The sequence below is a fragment of the Coffea arabica genome, chromosome 3c (genome assembly GCF_036785885.1).
Source record: "Coffea arabica cultivar ET-39 chromosome 3c, Coffea Arabica ET-39 HiFi, whole genome shotgun sequence".
Classification (NCBI taxonomy): Eukaryota; Viridiplantae; Streptophyta; class Magnoliopsida; order Gentianales; family Rubiaceae; genus Coffea; species Coffea arabica.
This window is the reverse complement of record NC_092314.1, coordinates 38,071,606-38,091,770: the sequence shown is the minus strand read 5'-3', so window position 1 is coordinate 38,091,770 and position 20,165 is coordinate 38,071,606. Positions and strand designations below refer to the sequence as shown.

Sequence of the window (20,165 nt, the reverse complement as noted above, 5' to 3'; positions counted from 1 at the left end):
GATTTGGACGGGTTTGGGTTGGGTAAAATAGGTAATTGGCATGGTTATCAAAATCGCGGTACGATCCTACGATATGGATCAGTAAAATCGATCCGAATCGTGTATAGAATTGAAAACTGCCTTAATTTGCATAGGATCGTTAGAATCGTTAGTGGGATCGTAGGATCGTATATAGGATCGTACGATCCTACGATCCCATTGTGATCCTATGAATTTTTGAGAATTTTGTAAATGTGGGGCTAAATTTTATAACTAAATGGAAACATTTTGAGCATTTTTGTAATTTATCAAAGAATTAGATCCTTTAATTATAATTTTGCAACAATTTTGGTCTCAAAAACAAAAGGTACAATAAAAAAGGATTCGGGAACAAATGAATGAAACAAGCAGAGTCAAAGTTACAAAGGATGAAGAGAGAGAAAGCTTCCTTGGTTCTTCCCAATCTCCATTCCATACTTTTTCCCTATCTAGATTCCAATAAAATTTCACAAAATTTTGCCAATCTCCCATCTCTAATTCTCTATTGTCTTTGTATCCTTGTCCAAGTTCAAAGAATTTTCGGCAAAAGAAGTCACCCAACGAAAACAACTGTGAGTACTCGTAACCCCTAATTTGATTGTTTGTTTTAATTATGCCTATCAGTTATATATATGTACTAAATGCTTTTACTATCAAGCGTTAAGATAGGTTGTTTCTTATTTCTAATTAGACAAGATGCTCGGACCTTTTCTTTTCATTTTAGGGTTCCGTTGCTTTATTTCTTGTCAAACTATAGGTAAAAAATGTTATATGTTTATAAATAATTTACTTGTTTGATATTTTTTTAGTTGTACAAAACTGTATATGAACTTCAAATTAATTAATTTAGTTAATTTGGGAGTTTTTGATGGGATCTTACGATTCTACGATCCAATCCTACGATTCGATCTTGTGAAACTAAAATCGATCCATCGTAGGATCCCGATTTTGCAAACCTTGGTAATTGGTATAAGTGAGTCAACTCATTTGTACCTATTTAATTAGATAGATATAAATAGGTAAGTCAAAAAATGAATTGGGTAACCCAATTATCGATTTATAACCCATTTATTTTAACTTTTGCAAATTCATTTAAATTGATTTTTGCAAACTAAGTTATCAATTTATACCATTCTTTGCACCCATCATTAGTTTTAAATATTTACTTATAATATTCAATAAGCCTAATTATCAATTTTTTCCATCCGTACTCTATGTGCAAAATTACATACTATTTAATAATTAAACAATAAGAATACAAAAATTTGAACTAAGTAGTATAAAAGTTAACATAAAAACTTAATCCAAAAATTTTGAATCTCTAACATTTTTTTTGTGTGTAAATTTAAAATTTTATTTTGGAAAAGTAAGAAAAGAGGCTAAAACTTATCATAAATTAGTTATGCTGAAAAATGAGCAAGTTAACAAACTAAGAGAAAATAAAATAATAAGATAAAACCAACAAATAATAATAATAATGAAACAAAAGTAGTTAACATCATGACAAAATGAAAATTTTGAAAAAAAAATGGGTGGGGGAAGAGAGGAGGTTTGGGGGAAGACAATTCTAAATGGGTTAATTAGATTTGATGGGTTACCCAATAATACCCATTTATTAAATGAGTATTATTGGTTAATCCATTTATACCCATATACAAAAAATTTAAGATACCCATACCCATCTATTCATGGACGGATATGGATAAATTTAGTTAAGTGAGTTAATTTGCCACCTATATTCAAAACTTAGCATCACATAACTGACCATGGAAAAGAAACAGTACACTGGGTGTGAAAATGAAAATATAATCGGACGCCATGACATCATCACTCAAGCCTGAGCTTAAGGAATCATATTTAGGGGGTGCTTGGTTTGAGGGTATGGGATTCAGGATTTGGAATGATGTCCATTTTAAGTGCTTGGATAACAGGTATGGGATTGAAAATTTTGGAGTGAATTCTAAAAAGTTAGCAACTCTCCATTCCTGAATGAATCCGTGGGTTTTGTTAATTCCCATAATTGATTCCAAGACTCTTTGATGTCTCACCTAATCAGTCGCATTGGATTAGTGCATTTCGAGGTTCCCTACCCTCCTTCTTGTCTTCCCAACCCCAACCTTTGACATCAATTGCCCCAGATTCTTATCCTTCTTCCTCCAAAGAAATTCTTGCTCTTTTCACAAACCTTCAAACTCAGCTATTTGAAGCTGTTGCAGAGCTCCAAGAAATTCTTGATCTTCAAGATGCAAAACAGAAACTCTCGCAAAAAATCAGGTCAAAAGATGCTGCAATTCTTGCACTTGCAAGCAAGCTCAAAGAAGCTAAGCAGGTTCTTGACAGCCTTGTGGATGATTACTCGGATTATCGCCATTCAAAACGGTCCAAGTCAGAAGATGTTGCAGAAGATTCTTCAACCACCACTGTGGCATCTCAGCTGAAGCTTTCTGATATATTGTCAAATCTTCATAGGGTGTGCTTGTCTAACACAACATCCCATCGAGGATGAAAACTTTTATCTACTCCATAAATTTGTACTCTTTTAAGGGTTCTCTGTCTATAATAAGTACCTTTTAAGGATTATCATATTAACGAGTAGCCGTAGGCGACCCATTAGAAAATTTTAATAAATATAACTATTGATCTGGCATCCATTGGTGTACTAAGTGTAGGAATCACAATGGGAACCAAAGCTGAAACAGTAGGTAGATATAAGGTATATCTTATTAAGTAAGGAAAAAGAACTCTGATTTGTTTAATCAGCAGAAAAATTTTTGATGCACTTGAATTAAGCTGAGTTCATAAAAGAACATAATCTATTAGCTAGTAAAAAGCGTGCCTGATGTCAATAATGAGGGTAAAAATTTTATTTAACTTTCATAAAGACAAGGTAATAAAAGACATTAAAATCATTACGAAACAGCAAGAAATGAAGGCAACCAAACCCTCATAACATGAAATGAAATAAGTAAAATGAATAACAATATCAGTAACTAACAGTTGCAGGGTAAGTTTTCAATAAAACTATGCATGTAAGTAATATCAATGGTCTAATTGTATTCACAAGTGTGTTAATGAATAAAGTAATTAAAGTTGTAATATATGAACGTCATTTCTTGGCTAAACATCTACACGCAACCAATAACAAGAAGCCAATTCTCCTAAGTCCAGCAGTCAAGAACAAAATTTCAGACTACCGTTTGTAATAGTGGAATGCAAAAAGACATGAAAACCACACCAGTTTATCCAATCCATTTCATTGCTAATAAGGACATAGAGGGAACAGAGGGACCTCATTGTAAAACCATACTTGAGAATCCGGACACCATGGTCAAAACAAAGAAATAAGCAAACCGTTCCCTGCCCAATAGTCCAAAAAACAACCACTAACCAATACTAGACCAAAACACTCACCTAGTTATGGTCACCACAAAGGGCCACGAATTACTATTCACAAACTCAACTTCCCCATTTTTTGTTAGGGATTAGTGATATACAGCCCAAACTCCAAAACTCTAATCGCAAAGATTTTATAGCGTGAGCGATAAAAAATAGGGACAGAGATATATTTAAACTGTGCATATGTTTGTAAGTAGTACTATGCTTATATTAGAATATTAGATATATTAGATCAACTTTTTAGTCTTTTTGAGGTTAAACACACAAAAGCAATATGTGCATTACGGATAAAAAAAAATTGTGGATACTCATGATTAGGAGAGTTCCATCTTTTTATAATACTATTGAAGATCAAATTTGCCAATTATTTTGTGTAGATATCTATCTTTCTATCCATTCTTATTTAATTCTCTAATCATAAATGTTACAGCTTCTTTTAGTAGTTTGATCATTTTTGTTAAGAAATTATCACACTTCATGATTTTATGGCCATTTATTTTTAGAACGGGGGCTGCCTGATAGACAACTAAAGGAAAAACAGAAAAAGACTGCAAAACCACAATGAAAATGAAACTCTTCTAGTTTATTGTGTTGTTTATTTTGTTAAAGAAAGGAAGAGAAAAATTTGCTTTATCAAGAGGAAAAATAAGGGAAGAAGAGACAACTTAGCAGCCATGGAACCTCAAAAAAATAGGAGAAAAACTTAGCAGCCCTGGAGCTGACTTTTATCTCCAAACCCATTATTAATGTGAAATAGAAACCAAAAGAATTCATATGAATAAACGATCAAAGAAAAATATAGCCTAAAGAAAGGCCATAAAATAATAAAAAAAAAAGGGAAAAACCCTAAAACATGCGAAAATAATAGAATGGCCCATGGCAAGTTCAACAGCGGACAGCTGAAGTGAGCCCAATAAAGCAAATCCTACAGCCGGTTCTTACGCCGAACGATCAGAGTTTCCCTAATAAAAATCAATCACCAATAAGACTGCTTCAATCTTACATCTCCTTCGTCAACACGTAACACAGTTAGGAGAATTGCGGAATATTCAACCCTTTACGTTCAAAGTTTCAAACCACTCTTACTCTCCCAGCTATAAATAACAATCTCCCCACTTCTGCATCCATTGGAAGCATAACCAAGAATAAACAACCAAATCACCTATATTTTGTGCTGGTAAATTTGTTCTTTTTTTGCGGGTTTTAGTTGATTTTCGGGCTCAAGATGGATTGCAGAAAAGCAGCGATTCTTGTATTGGTTTTTGTCATTTTTGTTGCCATCATGGGCCAAGTTCATGTGGATGCAGCGAGGTTGTTGGCAGAGGAAGACTTCGCAATTGCCAATCACTTGGATACATTTCCTTCCGTGTATGCAAAAGCAAGAGACACGATGTCGCATTGGCTTGAAAGGTTGGCTTCTGGACCTAGCCCTAGAGGACCTGGTCATTAAGCTTAAAAGTATGGCCAGCAAGTATTTAGAGAGCGGTTCAGCCATGCAAGGACAATGAGCAACCAACACTAGTATATTTTGGTAGTATTTACCATATAGAGAGGGTCTAAGACTCTTTTTTTTTTTTTTTTATTTTGGTTATTTCATTCATTCTTTCTTTCTTTGATGTCGTGTTACACGATGAAATCTTAAAGCATAGATGTATATTTCTGACTTTTGCCCTTGAAGTGGCAGTTATAATGATAGATATTTTTTTTTCTCAATGATTTCTTTCATTTCTTTTGCCCTTGATCAATGGTTCAAGCTTTCTACAATAGCAAGTCCATGGATAACTCAGGTGTTCCAGTTCATCATACGTTAAAAACATGAAAACATTTTTCTGCAGACACTTTTAATTCGATCAACAAATTAGAAAATTTTCTGATGGATCATGAGTTGGCTGCATGAGACAGTGTAGTGCAGCTTTTATAGAAGCATTCCTCACAAAGCATAGATTATCATTTCCTACAACATACTATCGAGGATGAAAACTTCCATCTACTCCATAAAGTTGTATTCTTTTAAGGGTTCTCTGTCTGTAATAAGTACCTTTAGGACGCTGGTGAAATGGGATGAAATATTTATTATGATGGCTCTAATCAATTCTATCAAATTTTTTATGTGGATATCTATTTTTTCTGTCTATTCTTATCTTATTAAATGTCCAAACCTTTATTTATTTTGTTTAGGTTTAAGTCTCCTACCTATTATTGTTACGACATGTTATAGTAGCTTGATTATTGTTGTTAAGAAACAATCACATTTCATATTTTTGTCTCCATTTATTATTATTATTATTATTTTTTGTTGTGATCAACAAAAAGAGAAAGGCAAAAGGAGAAAAAGACAATTTATCGGCCTTGGCAGACTTTTATTTTAGAAGATGTAAAAAACTTATATATAATCCCCCCACACCTAGACAATGCTTGCCCTCAAGCATTTCGGAGCTCAGAAGTACAACCAAGAGAGCCGAGGTCATGTAGTAGTCTATACTAACACAAGCATCTAGGGTCCCTGACAATATCACCAAAGGTAGAACACACCGGACATGTTGTAATTCAAAGAATATATATGAATAATAGTAACGCTCAATTCAACATCACGGAATGCCATTACCATAGGCTTGCACATTTATCACATCTCCACCACTCACAAGTGAACTAAATACACAAATCAAAGGGACTTTCATAAGGTTGTAATGGGGTTTAGGTAAAAGGCGGGATACGAAGGTAAAAATAGGGTGTAGTGTGTCAAGAGAATGTCCGATATCCACCACATAACCACAACGCTTCATCAGAGAAATTTCACGAGCAAGGCATTTTCATTTGCCATTTCCACTGTGCAAGTATCGAAACTCTTCCCCTTTTCTCTCCCTTTTTTTTTTTTTGAATACTACTCGCAAGGCGTGGGCACGCCTTGTAGCCCATAGTCCTCTGGTCACGAGGTTTCTTCAGGATTTTTTTTTTTTTTTAAAGGAGAAAGTCCTGTAAGGCGTGGGCACGCCCTGTAAGCCAAAGTCCTCTGGTCAGTGGCCTTTTTCCAATTTCCCCTCCTTTATACAAGGATAGCATCATATAGCTCCTAATCTAACAGCACTTGCAACCCCAATTTTGCTTGCTTTGCACAAATGATGGAATTCAGACATCCCGTGACAACACAGGGATAAACAAGAAAGTTTAAAGAGGTCTTGGGTTAACAAACATGGATAACAACCAGAAACGAAGGACAAAAGCTCAAATTGGTTCACTATTGGGAGATAAGATAAGGGCTTGATTTTTTTAGATAGATAAAAAGGGTTAAATCCTAAATGCCCTTATCATTTCAAATGCATCCAATTCAACAAAAATGTGGCCTTGACATGTATAAACTAGCAAGTTCTAGAATGCCAATACCATGTGTGATACCCACTCAATCAAACAAAAATAGAGCAAACAAGAATAATGTGCTCATATAAGGCTCAAAAGCTCCCCCAAAAGTTACAAGAATGGGTCAATTTCAGCATATTCAACATTCAACGACATTGCCAAGGGAAACAAAATGCATAGCTAGCATACTTGACCACATAACCACTCACTTTGATTGTGTCATTCATCACAGCAACATGCCCCAACACTAACAAGCATAGAAATAACCAAAAAGCCAACTAACTACAATGTTTTTCATTTTTTCATTTTTTTTTTCTTTTTTTTTTTTTTTATCATTCATCCCATGTGTTTTTTTTTTTTTTTTAAAGTAACAAAGCAAAAAGAACTAATGAAAAAGAAAGAACTAATGGAAACCACTCCCCCACACCTAAGACCTACATTGCCCGCAATGTAACCTGGAAAAATAATTCGCAAGGGCAGAGGGAGCGAAAACTTCCCTGACTACTGAAAAGGTGCAGCTGGAGCCTAAGGAGGCGGCGCACAGGTGCATGTTGTGCGTGGGGGTGGCGAGCAGGGCTGTGCGGCGCGCGGTGGGGCAGCGCAAGAGAGAAAGCAGGCTCGCCGGGCGCATTGTCGCTCGCGGGGCTGAGGCGGCGCGCGACTGGAGAATAGCGCAGGGGCTGGCGCGCGCGGAGCTGCTCACTGTGGGAGCTGGGCGCACGCGAAGGCTCGACCAAAACAAAGAAAAAGTCTTTTTTTTTTTTTTTTTTCAAGGCGTGAGCACGCCTTGTAACCCCTACTCTTCTGTCCAACACCACAAAAGCAACCAAAACATTAAGATAAAACTGAAAAATCATAAAGTAAGGAAAAATGATCACAACTAATATTGTAATCCTTGGGTTGCCTCCCAAGCAGCGCCTTTCTTTAACGTCTTTGGCTAGACACAGCACCACTCTTCAGTCTGGATGTAATTGAATTTTCCTTGTAATTGGTGGCCCTCCTCCAGGATCCACATGGCCATTGAGTGCAACTTTTTTCCTAAATTTTCTCTCCATTTTTACCTCATGAATTGCTTTCATCCTATAGGACTTGTTCGCAGCAACTTTGAATCTACCCCTACAAGCAAACTTAGAAATTTCTTGCACAGAGAGATTAGTGGTATACACAGCAAACACAGAATGAGAGTTAACAGGATGTTTCATTGTATCAAAAATGTTAAAGTGGACTATTTCTCCATCAAATTCCATCGTGAGAGTACCCTTACTAACATCAATTTTAGTCTGGGCAGTACTCAAAAATGGTCTTCCTAATATAATGGGTGATGGATTTGGGGCACTTCTATCATCCATGTAAAGCACGTAAAAGTCAGCAGGAAAAATTAATCCATCTACTTGCACTAAAACATCCTCAACTATCCCATCCGGATAAGCACATGTACGATCAGCCAATTGAATTATTATCCCCGTTTCTTTTAAAGGTCCTAAATTTAGGGAATCATAGATTGACTTAGGCATCACATTAATAGAAGCTCCTAAATCTATCATGGCATTTTTTATATTAGAATGACCAATCTTACAGGGGATAGCAAACATACCTGGATCTCCGCATTTGGGTGGGAGTTTCCTTTGAAGTACAGCTGATACATTCTCTCCCACCATCACTCTTTCATCACCCCTTAGCTTTCTTTTGTTAACGCACAAGTCTTTCAAAAACTTTGCGTACTTGGGTACCTGCTTGATCGCGTCCAATAGGGGGATGTTTACTTGAACTTTGCGGAACACATCCAGGATTTCTTTTTCCTTCTCTGCCCTCTTTGTCTTTTCCAACCTGCAAGGAAAAGGAGCTATATTAGATTTAATAGGGATCGAAGGAATAGATGTTACCTTAGGCTCTTCGCGAATGCGCCCTTCCTCTTCAATCTCCTTTTCTATCTCCTCCTCACTTTTACTTTTCGAATTTACCACTTTAGGTCCATCCACCTCTTTGCCACTCCTTAATGTCATAGCACTTACATTCCTGGGATTTGGCTCGGGTTGAGATGGCAATTTTCCATAAACATGGGACTCTAGGCGATTAATGGCAGTTGCCATTTGACTCATTCGAATCTCCATATCCTTCATGCCTGATTTTGTGTCCTGTTGGAACTGAGTGGTGGTTGTGACAAGTTGAGTGGTAGTGTTGGCCAAACTCTTGACAATTTCTTCCAAAGAACTCCCTGAGCTTGAGGATGAGAGTTGAGACTTATGTTGCCACGGTTGCTGAAATCCTGGAGGCCGATTGGAGAATGCATTTTGTGGCCTACTACCATAGCTGAGATTGGGGTGATCTCTCCAACCCGGATTGTACGTGTTGGAATACGGATCGTATTGCCTACGAGGCGCGGGCACGCCTCCAGCCATGTTCACTTGCTCAGCCCCATCCTCTTGCAATATAGGGCATGAGTCAGTATGGTGGCCCATATTTGTGCAGATTCCACAGGCCTTTACTTGGGGCACATTTCCCACCACTAATTGTCGAACAACGGATGTTAGCTCCGATATCTGCTGCTGGAGGGATGACGTCTCCACCTCATTGACTCTACGGGGAGGGTTGCTCTCACGTAAGCCAAATTGCTGGGAGTTCTCTGCCATGGCTTCGATGAGCTCCCACGCCTCCCTCGGTGTCTTGTTTGCAAGAGCTCCCCCACTGGCAGCGTCAATGATACTTCTGTCTGTTGATTGGAGCCCTTCATAGAAGTATTGGATTAACAGTTGCTCACTAATTTGATGCTGCGGGCATCTAGTGCACAACTTGTTAAACCTTTCCCAATACTCATACAGGGATTCACCGGGATATTGTTTGATGCCGCAGATCTCCTTCCTCAAACTCGCTGCCCGGGATGCAGGGAAGAATTTTTCCAAGAATTTCTTTTTTAACTGTGCCCATGTGGTAATACTACCCGCTGGTAGGTAGTATAGCCAATCTTTTGCTGCATCCTTGAGAGAGAAGGGGAAAGCTCTAAGTCTTATCTGCTCCTCAGTGACCCCAGGAGGTTTCATGCTGGAGCAAACTACCTCGAATTCCTTGACATGTTTGTGGGGTTCTTCGCCAGAGAGACCATGGAAGGAAGGTAGGAGGTGAATCAACCCCGACTTCAGTTCGAAGGCAGTATTCTCAGCCAAAGTGGGGAATGTGATGCATAAGGGCTGGTGAGTCAGTTCCGGGGCAGCCAACTCCCTCAATGTTTGGGTGTTGGCCATGCTTACTCCGTCTTCTGCTGACTCGTTTGCAGCAAATAAATGCCCTTCTTTTTGCCTCTTGGTCTCTTGCCTCCGCTTACGCGCTGCCTTCTCAACCTCAGCGTCGTAGACTAATTCACCTGTGCGAGAAGAACGGGGCATAAACTAGCAAAAGTACCAAGAAAAATAAAATAAAATAAAAATAAAATAAGAACTGAATTTGAAAAGAAACAAATAATCCAAACGCCAACTCCCCGGCAACGGCGCCAAAAATTGACAGGTGCCGAACCTGTGCAATAATAATTACTAAAAAGTCCTAATTACCACCTCAATTAAATAATTATAGAACAAATCCAAGTACTGGAGCAGGGACCTTAGGTGTGCAATGGGTTACTTGATTCACCCTGTTCCCGAAGAGTTTGCTTGATCCGATATACCGGATTTGTCTATAAAAATACTGATTTTAAGTACAATGGCAAGTAGGGTCGATTCCACAGGGAGCAGGTAGGAAATTATTTCTTTCCAAATTAGTAGAACGAGATTGGGGGATTTTCACTGAGAGGCAAATAAAAATAAAATAAAATAAAACAAATAAAATTCAAAACTAACTCACAAAGCACAATTCACTAAAAATAGCAATTAATAAAAGTTCTACCCAAAGGATCAACTGCTCAGGCACGGTCCAAATAAATGTTCATCGATGCAAAGATATTTCATCCATTCATCACTAGGTTGGTTATAGTTATCAATAAGCTCTGACAACCAGTTCTTCCTTACCTTTTCGGCAGTCAAGGTACGACCATTGACTGTTTCCCTAACCAGATAACAACCCTAGGTACGACAGTAGGAATTTAATTACCCAATTGCATTAAAACTAGAAGAACCCAACCCTAACCAATAAACACGCTAAGAGGGTTTATTTAAATTAGATCTTGCGTTTCCCCAACATAAAACCAATTATGGTGGTTGCCACGAGGTGTCAATTAAATGAACAATTACGGATTCTATTTAATTAACGTGGCAGTAGGCTATTAAATTAAATCAAATACCCGGCCGTTGATATTCAATTAATAAAATACCCATGAACAATTAATTCAGGAAACGCACGAATAATAACAAATTGGAAGAAATAATGAAAGCTTGGTTAGATCTCACAGATATTATGGACCGCGCCGTCGCGTCAACCTTTGGGTAGAGGAGAAAATTAGCCGCTCCTCATCATGTCAATTCCACGTGGTTTAATTGACTTCATTCAATTATTTGCCAAGGAATTGGGAAAGGGAAATTAACTGCAATAACAACCGAAAAGGCCCTGCCTTCGTCCCTACTTCGGAGTCTCAATTACGAAGCCAAAGTGTTTTTGATTCAATGTCAATCCAGCTATCTAATTTGCTGCCGAAGTAAAAGCCAAAAAGAAACGACGGAAAGCGTCTGACAAAAAGTAGAAAAAGTAAAATTCACAACTTAGGTCTTGATCCTTGTGAATCCTCCTTTATAGCCGCCGCCCACAATAAGTCAAAAGAAGAAACGTCTGGAGCAATTCCTTTTGCAAAAGCTATCTCCTTTGGAGTTTTTATCCTACGCTTCGGGTTCACGTGGACCACGGTCCGGCTTTCGGTTTCGTCCACCTTCTAAGGCGTGGCCACGCCCTGAAATGAGAAATCTTCTGGAAATTCACCTCAAGATATCATTTTTAATGCTAGCCACCTATATTTCACACAAATATCAAATATGAGTTAAATTCCAATTCTTAGTACCGTGAATAGCCAAAATTAGGACAAAATAGCAGTGCAAAATACGCCAAATAACCGTTCTATCATATATATATATATATATATATAGAGAGAGAGAGAGAGAGAGAGAGAGAGAGAGAGAGAGCAAACAAAAGCCATAAAATGATGGTAGCTAGTTGCATTGAAGTCAACCTTGAAGTTTATTTTCTTTCCATTTTTTCTTCTTGTTCCCTTTTGGGGAGTATAATAGTCTTGCGTGGAAAACGATATACAAAATTGTTCCTTTTTTTTTTTTTAATTTTGGGATTATACATCTCACAAAAGCATAGAGCAATATGACGTTTTCTTTCTTTTTTTCTTCTTTTAAATAGTCAAAACATGGGATAGAAAAAATGATGCGGAAGCAGGTAGAAGGAATGGTTTCACGAGCTTTTTCCAAAAATAACAAAGATGCGATTCAAGAAAACAAAATTACAACAAAAGGCAGAAAACGAAAAAAAAAAAGAAAAACAAAGTGCTACTCCGATGAAGTCCGATGCCAATGTTGGCGTCGGTTCTCCTCTGAAGGGAAGTCCGGCGCTGATCTTCGGACTTCCTCTGAAGTTGTGGCAGTGCAGCTTCCGTTTGCTCTCTCTTTTGCCTGCTCCATTTTGTCCAAAACCTTCCCAGCAACTTGTTCTACATCGAAAAACTGTAGTCGGATAACCTTGAGAAGATATGCACACCTAAAAATATATTTATGAAGTTTTTCGCCAGAGGTTGCCCAGGCAAAGATGTCAACTGGCGGTGCACGTATAGAGAAATAAAAAAGAGTAAATCTTTCCTATATTGACTGTGTATACACTATCATCGTTGAATTTATGACATATGTATAAAAGTTGAATTTCAAATTCAAATTTTGTATAATTATCATTTATCCAACGCTGATAATGTATACACTGTCAGTGTAGGAAAAATTAATCCAATAAAAAATTTTAAAACAGAAGAGCAAAAGCGGAAATTTAAGGAAACAATCAGCAATACAGAAAGAAAGAGAAGTAACCATTTAAATAGATGAATGATAGGGAATAATTTGTTAGTAATTTTATTATTTATTTCCCCTTTTATCCCTGACAAATATTGTGTTAATTGCAGATATTTACTTATATTTGGTATTTGGAATCAATTTCAGGAGTGAAGTAGAAAATTACCAAATGGTCCTACTAGCAATAGGAGACAAGAGTCAATTCCGCAGAGCCTATCTTTGGTTATTCATCTTCTCAATTCGGTGGAGGCCCACGGAATAGCATTGGTCATTTAGCTCTTAAGGAGAAAGGAACGTACAGAGATGAAAAACATGGAAGTAAAATCGGCAGGCTTTCTTTTGGGTAGCTTTGACTACCAATTGGGTGGGGACCACTGGAGAGAAAACTAGGCATCTTTCTTTTGGCTTTAAAAAGAAAAGAGACGTACAGGAGCTATGATGAGGAGCTCTTAGACGACCTTTTAGTTTTAGTGTTTAGCCTAGTCTTTAGTTTTTCTTTCTTTCTCCTGACTGGCCTCTGACACACGCCAGGTGTTCGACAATATTCCCCAACGGGAAAAACACCTTTTATTCCTTGCTTCTTAATAGAAAATGCAATGCCTTTGCAATCTATTAATTCGTGTGGTGATTTAATTATGCGGCGTGGCTAAGTCTTCCATCTAGTCAAGGGTCAACTCGACGGCACAGTCCCGAAAATCTGTGAGATCTAATTAGTTTTCGCGTGTTCCTTTATTTATTAATATTTGCACGTTGTCTGCTTGAATTTTCATGGGATTATTTTATTAATTGGATGTCAAGGGCCCGATGTTCAATGTGATTTATTAATCTCGTGCCAATTTAGTCAATTAAATCCGTAATTGTTTGATTGATTAATATTAGTGGTAACTGGTGTGTTTACACATTAGGGGAACGTGCAATCTAATTTAAATAACCCTCGTAGCGTGTTATTGGTTAGGGCTAGGTTTTTCTAGTTATTAATGCAATTGGAAAATTAATTCCTACGGTCGTACCTAGGAGTACTTTTCTGGTTAGAGGTGATTAATGGTCGTACCTTGGTCATCTATAAATTAAGGAAAAATTGGTCATCAGAGTTTATCGATGGCTATAACTAGCCTATTAATAAATTAAGTGAATCTCTCCTGCATCAATGATCGGATAAATGGACTGTGCCTGAGTAGTTGCATCCTTGGCTAGAATTTATTTATTCCTGATTAAATTCCGGCTATATTTGTGCTAGTTATTTATTCATTTTTAGTTAAATTGTCTAATTATTTTTAGTTTCATTCCGGTGAAATCCCCCTTTATCAATTGGATTTTAAAAGAGACAGATATCTCCAGTCCCTGAGGAGACGACCCTACTTGCCACTGTCTACTATTTAGTAATTTTTGTCAACTAATTAATTCTGGTATATCGGGTTAAGCAAACTCTTCGGGAACAGGGTGAATCAAGTAACCCATTACACACCTAGAGTCCCTGCTCCAGTACCTAGGATTAATTATTGACTGCTTTTAGTGGTAGTTAGGTTCTATATTCATTATTATTATTGCACAGGCTGACGTCCTGTCAATTTTTGGCGCCGTTGCCGGGGACTGGCGTTATTATTTGTTTCTTTATTAAGTTCATTTTTACTCTAATTTTCTGGTATTTTTCTAGTGTATGCCTAGGTCTTCTTGTACAGGTGAATTGATTTTTGATCCTGAAGTAGAGAAGACTGCGCGTAGAACGAGAAAGGAAACCAGACAGCTCAGAGAGGAGCACTCCAGTGCTGCATCTCAGAGATCTGAGCCCGAAGTTGAACCATCAGATTCGTTCGGTGACACTTCAAGTGATTCGTACCAAGAGAACGTCGTCATGGCAAACACACAAACATTAAGGGAGTTGGCTGCTCCAAACTTGACCCAACAACCTCTTTGCATAACTTTTCCTCACCTTAGTGAGAATGCAGCTTTTGAATTAAAACCTGGTTTAATACATTTGTTGCCTGTTTTTCATGGTCTGCCAGGAGAGGAACCCCACAAACACATGCAGGAATTTGATGTGGTGTGTTCGAGTATGAAGCCTTCGGGAGTAACTGATGAACAAATTAAATTAAGGGCCTTCCCTTTCTCTCTAAAGGACTCGGCAAATGATTGGTTATACTGTCTATCTGCAGGCATTATCACCACGTGGCTAGAGATGTAGAAAAAATTTTTTGAAAAATATTTTCCTGCATCCAGAGCTGCTAGTTTGCGAAAGGAAATATGTGGCATCAAGCAATTTCACAGGGAATCCTTGTATGAATATTGGGAGAGGTTCACCAGGCTGCGTACCCGATGCCCGCATCACCAAATAAGTGATCAACTGCTGATTCAGTATTTCTACGAGGGGCTACTGATGAACGATAGAAATATCATTGATGCAGCAAGTGGTGGTGCACTGGTGAATAAGACTACCCAAGAGACATGGGACCTAATCGAGCGAATGGCAGAGAACTGCCAGCAGTTTGGTACGAGAGCAGATGTTCCTACGAGAAAGGTCAACGAGGTAAGTTCATCTTCAATCCAACAGCAGTTATCTGAATTAACCTCATTTGTTCGACAGATAGCTGTAGGAAATGTACAGCAGGCCAAAGTGTGTGGGATTTGTACGAATATTGGTCATACCGCGGACTCATGCCCACAGTTGCAAGAGGAGGGAACTGAGCAAGCACACATGGCTGGTAACATGCCCATGCCACGTAGACAGTATGACCCCTATTCCAACTCATACAATCCGGGTTCGAGGGATCATCCAAATCTGAGCTATGGGGGAAATAAGCAACAAAATTTCATCCCCAATAGACAGCAGGGCTTCCAGCAACAATATCGAACAAGGAATCAACCCTCCTCTGCCTCAGGTATATCCCTAGAAGACATGGTTAAAATCATATCCTCTAATACTATGAAATTTCAACAGGACACTGAGGCCAGCAATCAAGAGATGAAAGCACGTATGCAAAACTTGAAAAATCAGATGAGTCAATTAGCCTCAATTGTCAACCGACTAGACTCCCAGGGAAAGGGAAAACTTCCATCCCAACCTGAGGTGAATCCCAAGAATGTAAGTGCAATGACCCTCAGGAGTGGGAAAGAGGTTGAAGGACCAGCACCAGTGGCTCCGAAGGACAAGAATGAGGACCGCATTGAGAAGGAGCTTGAGGAAGAAGGAACTCCCGGCATAAATAAAGAGGTCATACGTAACCCAGTGGTTTCAGTTAAGCCTAACCCACCACCTTTTTCTAGCAGGTTGGAAAGGCCTAAAAAGCAAGACAAGGAAAAGGAGATTTTGGAGATGTTTAGGAAGGTGGAGATAAATATCCCCTTACTTGACGCAATTAAGCAAGTACCCCGGTATGCCAAATTTTTGAAGGACCTATGCATCAATAGAAAGAAACTGAGGGGAGATGAAAGGATAATTGTGGGAGAGAACGTATCTGCAGTGCTTCAAAGAAAACTTCCACCCAAGTGCGAAGACCCAGGTATGTTCACTATTCCTTGTAAAATAGGGAACACTAGCATTAGGAATGCCATGTTAGATCTAGGAGCCTCCATAAATGTGATGCCCAAGGCTATTTATGCTTCTCTAAATTTGGGCCCCTTAAAGGAAACTGGCATTATAATTCAATTGGCTGATAGAACTAATGCTTATCCCGATGGGGTGATAGAAGATGTGTTAATGCAAGTGAACAATTTAGTGTTCCCTGCTGATTTTTATATTCTTGCTATGGGTGATGAACGTTCTCCAAATCCATCACCAATTTTGTTGGGGAGGCCCTTCTTGAGCACAGCTCGTACAAAAATTGATGTTAGTGAGGGCACCCTAACGATGGAATTTGATGGAGAAATAGTTCATTTCAGTATATTTGAGGCCATGAAATATCCGTGTCATTCTAATGCTGTTTTTGCTGTGAGTGTAATTGACCCTTTGGTGCAAGAAGTATTTGAGATTAATGGCAGGGATGAATTAGAGATAGCAATCACCAAACATTTGGATCTGGAAGCAGCCTGCGAAATGGAGTTAGACATCAATTTGCAAAGAATGGTTGGAGCCTTGCATTCACTAGGCCAAAGTCCTCTAAGGTATGATGTTGCTCCTATATTTGTCCCTGAACCACACCTAAAGTTATTACCTTCTATCGTGCAGGCACCTGAAATGGAGTTGAAACCCCTGCCCGAGCATTTAAAGTATGTCTTTCTAGGTGAAAAAGAGACGTTACCAGTGATAATCTCATCCAAATTATCACCCATGGAGGAGGATAAGCTGCTACGGGTTTTAAGGGAGCATAAGGAAGCTATAGGGTGGACAATTGCAGACATCAAGGGTATAAGCCCGTCCGTGTGCATGCATCGAATTCGCCTGGAAGAGGATGCTAGGCCGATAAGACAACCACAAAGGAGATTGAACCCCATCATGATGGAAGTGGTCAAGAAAGAGGTAATCAAGCTTCTGGACGTCGGAATTATTTTCTCTATCTCAGATACCCCATGGGTGAGTCCGGTCCAAATGGTGCCAAAGAAAGCAGGGGTAACTGCGGAAGAAAATCATGAAGGGGACCTTGTTCCAATTCGAAAGCCTACGGGTTGGCGCCAGTGCATCGATTACCGTAAATTGAACGCAGTGACCAAGAAGGATCATTTTCCCCTTCCATTCATTGATCAAATGGTTGAAAGGTTAGCTGGTCGTGCCTATTATTGTTTTTTAGATGATTTTTCTGGTTATTTTCAGATAGCAATTGCGCCAGAGGATCAAGAGAAAACAACTTTCACTTGCCCCTTTGGCACTTTCGCCTATCGAAGGATGCCCTTTGGATTGTGCAATGCCCCCGCAACATTCCAGAGGTGCATGATTAGCATTTTTTCTGAGTATGTGGAAAGAATAATTGAGGTATTCATGGATGACTTCAGTGTCTATGGTGATAGTTTTGATGATTGCTTAGATAATCCAACATTGATTTTGAAAAGATGCATAGAGACTAACCTAGTGCTCAATTGGGAAAAATGTCACTTCATGGTTGAGTACGGGATAGTTCTAGGACATGTAGTGTCATCTAGAGGAATTGAAGTTGATAAAGCTAAAATAGATGTGATATCTGCTTTACCTTACCCTGTAACTGTACGAGAAGTTCGTTCTTTTCTAGGACATGCAGGTTTTTATCGCAAATTTATCAAGGATTTCTCAAAGATCGGGGCACCACTTTTTAGGCTTTTGCAAAAGGATGTCAGTTTTGAATTCAACGAGGAGTGCAAAGAAGCGTTCGAGAAGTTGAAGAAATTACTTACTTCTCCACCTATCATCCAACCTCCTGATTGGAATCGCCCATTCGAAATTATGTGTGATGCCAGCGACTACTCCGTGGGAGCAGTTTTGGGACAAAGGGTGGAGAAAGCGGCGCACGCAATATATTATGCCTCTAGAGCTTTAAATGGCGCCCAACTCAATTACTCTGCTACGGAGAAAGAACTCTTAGTTGTTATTTTTGCTTTAGAAAAGTTTAGACCTTATTTGTTATGTGCTAAAGTAATTGTGTATTCTGACCATGCAGCTTTGAGGTACCTACTGACCAAGAAGGACGCTAAACCCCGCTTGATAAGATGGATATTGGTCCTGCAGGAGTTTGACTTGGAAATCAGAGACAAAAAAGGAGCGGAGAATCTAGTAGCTGACCACCTAAGTCGAATACTGGTAGCGGAGGAAGAATTACCATTAAGGGAGTCTTTTCCTGAAGAGCATTTACTTTCTATTAATTCATCCCCTCCTTGGTTTGCAGATATTGTGAATTATTTGGTTACTGACAAATTACCCGCAGGTTGGCCCAAGGTAAAAAGGGACAAACTAAAAAGCGATGCAAAGTATTATGTCTGGGATGATCCCTATCTGTGGAAACAAGGTGCTGACCAAATAATGAGGCGATGTGTAAGTGAAGGTGAATTCCAATCTATATTGACTTTCTGTCACTCTTTTGCATGTGGGGGTCATTTTGGACCTAAACGGATTGCTAGAAAAGTGTTGGAAAGTGGATTTTTTTGGCCTACCTTATTTAACGATGCTTACTTGTTTTGTAAGACATGTGATAAATGTCAGAGGGTAGGCAATTTATCCCGAAGGGATCAACTGCCACAGGTGCCCATGCTTTTTATTGAAATTTTTGATACTTGGGGTATAGATTTCATGGGTCCTTTTTCAAATTCTTGTGGATTTTTATACATTTTACTAGCAGTGGATTATGTCTCGAAGTGGGTGGAAGCAAAAGCCACCCATACTAATGATTCTAAGGTGGTTGCAGATTTCATAAAGTCTAACATTTTTGTACGATTTGGAATGCCACGGGCAGTTGTGAGTGATAGGGGGACGCATTTTTGCAACAAGACAATTGCTGCTTTGTTCAGGAGATATGGTGTACTTCATAAGGTTTCCACTTCCTACCATCCACAGACCAATGGCTAGGCTGAAGTCTCGAATAGGGAAATAAAGTCTATTTTGAAAAAGATGGTCCGCCCTGATAGGAAGGACTGGAGTTCAAGGTTGGAAGATGCTTTGTGGGCATACAGAACCGCTTACAAGACACCTATAGGAATGTCTCCCTATAGGTTGGTATTTGGTAAGCCTTGTCATCTTCCAGTGGAGTTCGAGCATAGAGCATTTTGGATAGTAAAACAATGCAATATGGATATTGAGGAGGGCGGTGTTCAACGGAAGTTACAGTTACAAGAATTGGAGGAGATTCGCAATGAAGCCTATGAGAATGCGGTGATTTGTAAGGAAAAAATTAAGATTTTTCATGACCAACAGATCTCGAGGAAGACATTCGAGTGTGGGCAAAAAGTTCTACTATACCACTCCAAATTGAAGTTATTTCCAGGTAAATTACGTTCTCGTTGGATTGACCCTTTTGTTGTGACTGATGTCTTTCATTATGGTGCAGTGGAGATCCAAAGTTTGAAAACTGAGAAGCAATTTGTAGTGAATGGTCACCGTCTCAAGCCATATCATGAAGGTTTTCCAATTGAGCGGGGTGGAGATGATGCACTTGGAGGACTCGATTAGCTTAGTTTAAGCAAAGTTTTGGACAACGTCTAGCCAAAAACGTTAAAGAAAGGCGCTTTTGGGAGGCAACCCAAGACTATTTGTTTCAGTTTTCATGCATTTTTGAAGTTTTAGTTAAGTGTTAGTATCAATTAATAGTTTGATGTTTGGTGGCAGGAAATTAGTAGTAACGTGCTCACGCCAGGTGGTCGCGCCTGAGGGAAAGAAATTTTCGTTCAGAATCTGCGGACTCCATAACAGTTAGACGTGCCCACGCCAGGTGGTCACGCTAACGGATCGAGAATTTGCGCCGGATGGTCAAAAGACGAGGGAGCGGTTAGGCATGCCCGCTCCTAAGACTGGGTTTCTTTAAAAAAAAA

At 38.9% G+C, this 20,165-nt stretch overlaps 2 protein-coding genes and 1 non-coding gene across 3 annotated transcripts; 2 read left to right on the top strand and 1 right to left on the bottom strand.

The window, feature by feature from the left end:
- Positions 1-7,724: 7,724 nt before the first annotated feature.
- LOC113737612 (uncharacterized) lies at positions 7,725-10,148 on the bottom strand. Its single transcript, XM_072083136.1, has 3 exons — positions 8,652-10,148; positions 8,363-8,498; positions 7,725-8,248 (listed from the first exon to the last, which is right to left on the bottom strand). The coding sequence occupies exons 1-3, from the start codon at positions 10,146-10,148 to the stop codon at positions 7,725-7,727; spliced, it is 2,157 nt and encodes a 718-aa protein (XP_071939237.1).
- LOC113738334 (small nucleolar RNA R71) lies at positions 9,529-9,635 on the top strand. The gene has a single exon (XR_003460120.1). It is a non-coding gene; the product is annotated as a small nucleolar RNA R71 (small nucleolar RNA).
- A 9,100-nt stretch (positions 10,149-19,248) lies between the features above and the next one.
- LOC140037952 (uncharacterized) lies at positions 19,249-19,806 on the top strand. The gene has a single exon (XM_072083135.1). It carries the CDS (start codon positions 19,249-19,251, stop codon positions 19,804-19,806), a length of 558 nt encoding a protein of 185 aa, XP_071939236.1.
- Positions 19,807-20,165: the final 359 nt, after the last annotated feature.

Bases quoted from the DNA above. Each gene is read 5' to 3' on its own strand.
- LOC140037952 (XM_072083135.1), top strand. From the start codon at position 19,249: ATGGTCCGCCCTGATAGGAAGGACTGGAGTTCAAGGTTGGAAGATGCT.
- LOC113737612 (XM_072083136.1), bottom strand. From the start codon at position 10,148: ATGCCCCGTTCTTCTCGCACAGGTGAATTAGTCTACGACGCTGAGGTT. The intron at 8,499-8,651 runs GTAACATCTATT...GCGATCAAGCAG, and splicing joins GCATTCGCGAAGAGCCTAAG to GTACCCAAGTACGCAAAGTT. The intron at 8,249-8,362 runs GTATGTTTGCTA...CCCTAAATTTAG, and splicing joins ACCCAAATGCGGAGATCCAG to GACCTTTAAAAGAAACGGGG.